General features: G+C 32.0%; 1 protein-coding gene across 1 annotated transcript; it reads right to left on the reverse strand.

Annotated features, from left to right (window-relative positions):
* Positions 1–1,245: 1,245 nt before the first annotated feature.
* On the reverse strand, positions 1,246–8,812 carry LOC128192551 (uncharacterized). The gene is made up of 5 exons (XM_052865326.1): positions 8,569–8,812; positions 6,779–6,984; positions 5,254–5,435; positions 1,959–2,217; positions 1,246–1,408 (listed from the first exon to the last, which is right to left on the reverse strand). The coding sequence occupies exons 1-5, from the start codon at positions 8,671–8,673 to the stop codon at positions 1,246–1,248; spliced, it is 915 nt and encodes a 304-aa protein (XP_052721286.1). The 5' UTR covers positions 8,674–8,812.
* Positions 8,813–9,161: the final 349 nt, after the last annotated feature.

Consider the following 9,161-nt stretch of genomic DNA (forward strand, 5'->3'; position numbering starts at 1 on the left):
CTTCCGGTTTGGACCGGAAGTGATAGATTTTCATTTCGAGCCTTATTACAGAGGTAAATCGACTAAATCATAACCATTGAAAATTTCAAGCCTCTATCTTAAAGCGTTTTCGAGAAAAGTCCGGGACAAAATGACTTTTTTAAATTTTTAAAATTGACGTCACGTCAAAACGGACGTGACGTTGTCTTTAAAATTTTAATACTTTTGAGGGACGCCAACTTGCAAAATTCTCTGAAAATTTCATCAAAATCGGTTAAAAACCTTTTGAGTTATGAAGCAAAAAAGGAGTCAGAAGAAAAGAAAAAGAATAATAATAATAATAATAAAAAGAAACCGAAGAATAACAAGAGGGTCTTCCGTTGAAAACGGAAGACCCTAATAAGAAATTTGAAAATTTTTCAGAATAATAGTAAGGTCTTCCGTTGGAAACGGAAGACCTTAATGACTTCAAAATAGTCTTAACGCTCAAAGAAATGAGCAGATATCTACATAGTTATTTTATTTCTCTTAATTTGATAGGGAATAGGAAGTTACTTCAAAATATAGAGGACAATAAGGTGAGCCAAACTGTTCTTGTAGCTCCAAAGTAAGAAATCCAATCTTGGATTTCAAAACTACTAGGACGGTTAATATAATATGAAATCTTATTTATTTTCTCGATGCGTCAATCATAATTGTTATATATTTTCATGGAAATGCCATTTTCTTTGGATCTCACGAAAAAATTAGGAAGCCATTTGTAATTTGAAGAGAATTGTGGGTCCGAGTCTGACGACAGATATGTGAACGGCAACACTATCTTTGCTAGCCGAGTGTTCGATTCCTTATTTTTCATCGCAAGAGACTGGCTAGCGGCAAAGATGAGGAAGCAGAAGTAGCAAAAATGATATCGCCCAAGTTCTGTCTTAGAGCATGCAGTTGTAGCGCTTTGCACTGCGAGCCTGCGTTCACTATTATTTGCTTTGTATGATCCTAATAAACATAACACCACTTGACTTCAACAAAGTTAAGGCAAAAAAATCGAAATCCACCATACTAAAGATACATCAATATCATAGTTATTCCATACTAGAAAAATAACTGCAAAGAAATGTGCTCAAATACGCAGATGCATAAAAAAAATGTACATTCAAAAGAATATGATTTTTCCCTCGTTGAAAAGAAAGAGCATACAACTCAAAAATTGATTTACATGGTTAAATGATAGTTATACCCTTTAGTTTTGGTTACATGTATAATTACCATTTACCTTTTATTCGTCTCTGCTGAAAAGCACACTACATAGGTTCCGATGACATTATTGGCAACAGACTCTAGTGACATGGTGACCTGATACTCGTCTACCACAGGTTGTGAGATGGCTGACATTGTAAATGTAAGAGGTGACATAACATGGAATTCTGTCACTCTGAAATAAGTTTATTACAGAAATATCATGAAAATAACTATAATGAATGCAAAAGCTAGACAAAGTATTAAATATTTAATAAACATTTTCATAATCAATCAACTTCAATTTGAACGATTAGAATATCTATATTTTTATATTAAAAACCTACTGACCAAAAAATTGCCACAACACGCATCAAATTAAAATTTCAGATAATGATTTTTGAAACACTATTAAATGAAGATATTTATAATAAAAGATACTTTATAGTGTTTTATAAATATATGTAAATATTTAAGTTTTTACTGACAGATGAAATTGCAAAATTTTAAATAAAGCCAAATTTGCTGCATAAAATTTGAAACCAAGTGATGTCGGTATTCAAATTAATGATTTAACGAGAGTGTTTTTAAAAATGATTATTGATACGGACCTCGACCACACTGAATTTGATATCATGGTGGTTGCACAGATTTAAGGAAATAAAGAACGTTTACACTGTACGCTAAAAATAATATCCCTATTCACTGAAAGCTAGGAACAAAAATTAACAATCATATCAACTTACATTTCATATAAAGAACGTGATTTAGCTCTTGCAATAAACTGTAACGATCCGTTTTGAGAATGTAATGTATCTCCGTCGAGAGGTGTGGGTGAAACAAAGGAACAGGATTCAGAACACGGAATACTGCTAACAATAATCATAAACTGTAAAGGAACGCTGCTTAATGGAACACTAGAGGACGAGTCTGTGAAATCCTCGATCTGTAAAGCCACGGTGTAATCTCCATAACTCACATCGTAATGGAAATAGAATGCACAGGCTGTCTAGGGGGAAAAATCATACAAATAATATTAATAAATCTGTTCAGCAGGCCAAGTTACAAAATTTCGAGATACAGTCCTACAGAATGTTCAAATTAAAAGAAAAAACCTACCTCATTTAATGTCAAATAAGATGAATGGTTGCTACAAATTGATCCACATTCGTCTAACCCTATTGCAAAGCGACATCGAATATAATCTCCGTCAAAGTCCGCCACTTTGGAAAGTAAATATATTAAATATTGGCAATACAAACTTTCTTATCAGCTTTTTTTAAAGAACAAAATAAATTTAGAATGAAAATACAATTTTAAAAGCAAGAAAATAGGATCTTCACAATTGGCACACGAGCCGAAATAACAGAATATTCGCGCGACCGAAAAGTGTAGATTTTGATCGTAAACTATTGCCAAAAAAAAACTCGAATATGGAAAAGTATTCGTATGAAATTTGCTCGATCTAAAGCGACCGTTGTGCGATGCATTTAATCGTGCGATATATCATGCGTCTATATGTGACTGTTGTACAAAGAAAGTGAGTGTTGTAAGACAATGCGATAGGATCACGCAAGTGAACATGCGCAAATGCGATTGGACGTGCAACTCTCGTGCGATCATGCGTTTTGTGGTACGAATGATTGTGCGAGTCATAGGAATTAGATGTATTATCCCATTCCGATGACCCTCTTCAGTAAACATACATTGTAATTAAATGAGAGGGAAGATGACGCCCAAGAAGATGACCAAAGCAACACCCAAAACCGATAACTGAGAAAATGAGCAGCTCCTACGAATTTGCATGGTCTATCTACATTTGTAATACTATGCAATCGTGGTAATTTTGTGTATTAAAGAAGTAAATGGGGATGAAATGTCAAATGTTTTACATGTAGATATAATTACATTATATAACTAGATACGATCTCGTTACGAGTAACGAGTAGGTCTTCCGTTTAATTTTTTAAACGATTCGATTAAAATATCAATGAAATTTCAGAATTCTCCCTCAACCACCTCCTTTTAGATAATGTATACGATTGTCAATATCCTTTAAAATGCTTAACAAAGAGTTTTGCTTTTTAACATACAGCACATTAAAGACTTAATATTTCAGTCCCCTAAAATCTCTAATTACGTCATCAATGGGTTTGGAAATGAGTTTTACAAACAGATATTGCTGCTATCAACAACTTTGCTTCTATAATGCATTACAAAATCTTAATTGTTTTTAAGGTATGAGTAATAGAGTTTAGGAGTCTAATGGCCCCTAATTTAAGGGGCAAGCCCCTTTTTCTTGTATTTTATACGAAAGGTCTCATGAATACTAACATTTTTTGTTCTTACATCCATCTAAAATTGTTGATCACTTTTGAGATACAAATGATTGAATATTTTAGGGGCCAGCCCTCTACATCCTTAATGGGGACAGAAATTCGTCTTTTGATAAGTGGAATCAATTTAAATCATTTTTTCAAATATTTTCTCTTCTATGATGTCTAACAAAATATGTATACTTCTCTAGTTATTTTTCGTCAAAGTTTAAGTAGTTTGGCCCCTAAAAATCCCTAATTACGTAATTAATGGGCGTGGCAATGATTTTTTCTAATAGATATTGGTACGATCAACAACTTTGCTTCTATAATGCATTACAAAATCTTAATCGTTTTTAAGTTACTTGTAATAGAGTTTACGAAGGCCTTGGCCCCTAAAAAAAGGGGCCAGCCCCTTTTTCTTGATTTGTGTGAAAAGGTCTTAAGAATGCAAATATTTTTTGTTCTTACACCCATGTGAAATTGTTGATCATTTTTGAGATACAAATGATTGAATATTTTAGGGGCCAGCCCTCTAGATCCTTAATGGGGACAGAAAATCGTGTTTTGATAAGTGGAATCAATTTAAATCATTTATTCAAACATTTTCTCTTCTATGATGTCTAACAAAATATGTATACTTCTCTAGTTATTTTTCGTCAAAGTTTAAGTACTTTGGCCCCTAAAAATCCCTAATTACGTAATAAAAGGGCGTGGCAATGATTTTTTTCAAATAGATATTGGTACGATCAACAACTTTGCTTCTATAATGCATTACAAAATCTTTATCGTTTTTAAGTTAATTGTAATAGAGTTTATGACTGTCTTGGCCCCTAATTTAAGGGGCCAGCCCCTATTTCTTGATTTTGTTGAAAAGAACTTTTGATTATCTACCACTTTTGTTATATATGTTTTAACAAAATATCTACTCATAAAAAGATACAGATCAAAACGTATGAAATATTTGATTCGAAATTCGTACCCAATTTTCGAGCCTATGCGAGCTCATAGAAATGGCGCCACTGGCGCAAAAAAACTACATTGTGCACAACTTCAACCTATGGTCTACCTATCCTGAAAATTTCATATTCTTATCTCTGATAGTCTCTGAGTTTATGTCTGCACAAAATTAGTCGTAAAAACTTACAAAATCGGCCGTAAATCGGAACCGGAAGTGCCGATTTCAAATTTTAAAAAAACTTCTAGAATTATGACCACTGGCAATCATCTGAGAAAAAATGGTCGAAATCGGCCGAATAGTTTTCGAGAAATCGCGTGCACAAAATTCGTGGAAAAAAATAATAATAATAATAAGAAACAGTACGAAAACTATAAGGTCTTCCGTTGGAAACGGAAGACCTTAATTACAATAATAACATTATACGTAACGTATCATCGGACAATCGGAATTTATGCGCGGGTGGGGTCTGGGTGGGTAATCCTGGGTATAGTCATACTTTACAATACAAGTACCACAGGTTCAGAACTTTACCTTACGTTTTATCACTACGCAATTCTTTTCCATTAGAGCAACAATGACAAACCGATTTTGATTTTTTTATATATAAAACCATGTGATTTGTATTTTTTTTATGGTTACCAACAGTTCTTACGTTTAAACTTTTAAAGGCCAATGAAATGAAATCAATCTTTTGATAGCGGTTTACAAGAAAAAAAGAATGTCAAGAATTAAGTGTATTTTAGAAAAAGGTTTTTTTTTTTTTACCTGGAATGTGAATGTACTGATTGAGTTCACATGGATGTATAATAGATGAAGCCATTGATGAAACAGGTGACTGGTTTGTGCTTCCAGTATCACTTCGTAAACTTAAATCTACAGTCATCTTAAGGATCAAGGAATGAGCAAATGTAGGCTGTGTTAACGATACCAAATTCCCAGAGGCAAATCTTATATCAGAAATAATGATTTAATATGCAATATTTACCAACATATTTCTTGATTGAAAGACAACTATAGTTTTGCAATTTGTATGGTATTTTACATGTAGATGTATTTTGTCCAAATTGTATCACCGATATTTGAATAAATGGTATACATTTTTGGCAAAGTTTTGGTGATAAAAACAGTAACATTGAATATAATAATTCAACACATCTTTTAGGGTCTTTGTTATTAAGCCACATTGTAATGAAAAAATTAAATTCTGCTGTTGTGTGGGTTGTAATCACTTTTATCCAACAGCATTAAATATATAAAAAGTACCCGGGTTTAATTTTTGGGAGTTGATTTTAATCAACTCTCCTATGCAGTTACTCAGACAAATCGAAAGTGAAACAGTGTTTGGACCTCATCACAAATCATCGCTGCTGACAAGACTTAGTTCTTGAACATAATTGATAAATTCGATGTAATGTATGCTAAACCATTGTTTTTCAAAGAAACTTATTTATAAATAGCTTGAAAATAGTCAGATTTTAAATGGTACGAACAATTTAGATATTTTTTGTAGTCGTATGTATTCCTACGCCAGAGTTCAATATAGTCTCGTTCAACTCAACGCTCGGCTGTCTCCGTAAATCTCCGACAAGCAGAGAGTCTCCCTTGCTTGTCGGAGATTTACAGTGTCAGCCGAGCGTTTGGTTGAACGAGACTATAGAGTTTAATATTGCTTGGATCCATACAATTTTCGATAAATATTTCTATTACTGATACATAGTTTGATTGAATTAATTTTATCTTTAAATATTATTTAAGATGATTCATATGGGGGGTTTCTCGACATTCTTGTCGAAAAAGTCCAAAAATTCATATTATAAAAATGTGCGTTATTCAAATACAAATTAGAAACTACATGTACTTGTCATGCAAAATAACATATCATTGATTTTAAAATAAATAAACATCGACAAAATCAACTCTCGTCAGTTCTTCAGTACTTTGATTAAGATTGTTCAGGAGAGAACAGTTATAGTCATTTTGCCTGCTGTTTAGTTCAATTCAGTGTATTCCTATTTTAAATTAAAAACTTTTGAAAAAAATCATCAAATGTTTAGTAAGTATTAACATTTAGTATATCTTTCAATATTTCATACAAAATAGAAAATTTTAATATATATATATATATATATATATATATATATATATATATATATATATATATATATATATATATATATATATATATATATATATATATATATATATATATATATAATAAAGATACATAAAATTGTCTTTTTTAATAAAACAAAATGGATGTTTCATTCATGCATGATTATAATTTACAAACCGCAAACCGAGGTGTGATGATGTTGCGTGTCTGATATCAAATATGGTTTCTCCTTCAAAATCCGCCCAGTTTTCTGCTGAATTGCTTTCCGTGCAATTTGCATTCGTTACCACACTACCTGTACATCCACTGATACATTCCAATGTATTGTTTTGTGGATTGGAACAGTAGGAGTAGACATAGGTAAGACGGTGACGGACTAGAATCTGGAAAACAAAAAATGAAGAAAAAAATTGATAATAAAAATCCAACCGATGCCTATTGGTTTTCAAATGTGGTGGATATGTACTTCAGTCAATAATTGAAACCGCTGTTTAAAGTTTGATCTGCAAACAGTCATTTTCATCGAAAAAGTCTCGACCTCGATTGGCATAACATAAGTATTAATCAACATTGCTTTGAAATCTGATTATTTTGTGTAAAAAAAAAAGATTTATTGGTAAAGATCTCCTTTTAACTGACCAAAATAACCCAAGCAATAAATTATTCAAATCAAGCAAATTACTGAATTAGTTTGGTTTAATTGTAATCTTTAGTTGATGAGAAAAATGTTCTTGAGAAAAATTACTTTTTAAAATTTGTTATTTCGTTGGCCCTATGGCAAAATCTTGCGCATAAACTAGGCTATGTCATGCGCAAGCGGAATTGTCCCCATGGCTACCTGCTAACGCAGGTAATGTATTTTTTCTGCAATGTCGCCACCTTCATACGGAAAAAAGCAGTTTATTGTTTTAATAAATCCAAATATAAAGGGAACAATAGAATTAATCTTTGGGGTACCAGATAACATTGAGTTTCCAATCCGCTTCATAGCCATGAAAGCAAAGGAGAATGTAAATACTGTAGTGTAGCTTCCTCACGGTAAAACCTGATGTCTTTAGGATCAAATATTATTTGTATATTTATTAAGACATGTGAAAGAAAGAATTTTCGATATTTGTTTGCCTTATATCGTTTTCAATTATTCTTTGACAAAATGAATGTACTTTTGTGAATAAAGTCATCAGAAAATGAAGTAGCATGAACTAATATTCAATGTCTATATAAAGTACGCAATAGCTCTTAAATGAAACGAATCATTATCTACCTAAGATGTTTAGATAGGTTAGTTATTTTCAATATCAGTTGAAAAGCTCAAAGTTGGTTCAGGTATTAAAGCTGACATGCATTCATAAAAGCATTTGGTCGCCATATTAGTTTCGATCGCTCATCTAATAGCAGTGGGGTATATATACCGGTGAAGAAAATTACGGTCGGTTGCTTTCCGACCGAGGCACTCAGGCGGACCTCTAAATGTTTGAACTGTATGAAAATGTTAAAAAATTTGACTTCTTTGTATCTATAATTGTTTTTATGTATTGTCAAATTCTTGAACATATGAGGATTTGTATGATTTTTACAATATTTGATATGTGTTTCATATTTATTAATTTTGATAGAGACAAGAAGAACTTTTCTTCAGGTGAGTGATTTGGCCTATGAACCTCTTGGTTTCTATTTATTTTGAAAAACCGTTGCTGTAGTCACTGTGTTTCAATTACCTTTAACATTAGTTTTTTTTTAATGTTACAGTTGCGGCTACAGTTTGTGTATCAGTTTCATTTCAAAATATTGTTGAAACATTGGCCTATTTTCGCATCGAAATGAAATAGTCATATTTCTACACCCCTAGCAATATTGTTATATAAAATAAAATATAATAATGTCAGCAATGACCAACATTAAACTTTTTAAAAAATTGTAGGTTAAACTAAGCTAATAATATAGATATTGAATAAATGAACACATACCTGGGTTTCATTTACCGCATTCCATGTTAGTAATCCTCCTCGAAAATGACTAGATAGCACACAAGGAATTAGAGCAAAAAACGTTAGTGTAAACCAAATGTACATACTGGTTTTAGAAAATAGTCACGTTTTATACATCTTAATATTGTATAGTACTCCTCTACTCCTCGTAACTGGTCTATGCTTGGAAGCATCAAGAATTTTAAACTTCCTGCATGGTTCTATTTCTTCTATACTGCTCTGGATGAAAAAGCTAACAATGGGATTGTGCAGCACTCCATTCAGGTAGTTATTATATGTGTAAAGATTTATAAAATTCCTGAAACTTGAGTTGTCATTAGATACAGTAAGTGTGTTTATACAAAATATATTACTATATTTAAAATAACTTAACAAGGTTACCATGCAGACATGCTCATATTGCTCTGAATGACCGTCCAACATAAATAGGCGAACACCTTCTGTATAATAATCATTGTCGTATTTAAAATATCACAATTAAATGTGAGTATCTATTGGTTGTTGATGTAATTGGGTTCTCGCGATCATTTGAATGTTAATTTTAACCTAGACCCTGACCAATAAATAAAAGG

The sequence above is a fragment of the Crassostrea angulata genome, chromosome 1 (genome assembly GCF_025612915.1).
Source record: "Crassostrea angulata isolate pt1a10 chromosome 1, ASM2561291v2, whole genome shotgun sequence".
NCBI classification, from domain to species: Eukaryota; Metazoa; Mollusca; class Bivalvia; order Ostreida; family Ostreidae; genus Magallana; species Magallana angulata.

Coding starts and splice junctions, on each gene's coding strand:
- LOC128192551 (XM_052865326.1), bottom strand. CDS start 8,673: ATGTACATTTGGTTTACACTAACGTTTTTTGCTCTAATTCCTTGTGTG. Junction 5,436..6,778: donor TCATCACACCTCGGTTTGCG/GTTTGTAAATTA, acceptor TTCTGATATAAG/ATTTGCCTCTGGGAATTTGG. Junction 2,218..5,253: donor TCAGTACATTCACATTCCAG/GTAAAAAAAAAA, acceptor CCCCCTAGACAG/CCTGTGCATTCTATTTCCAT.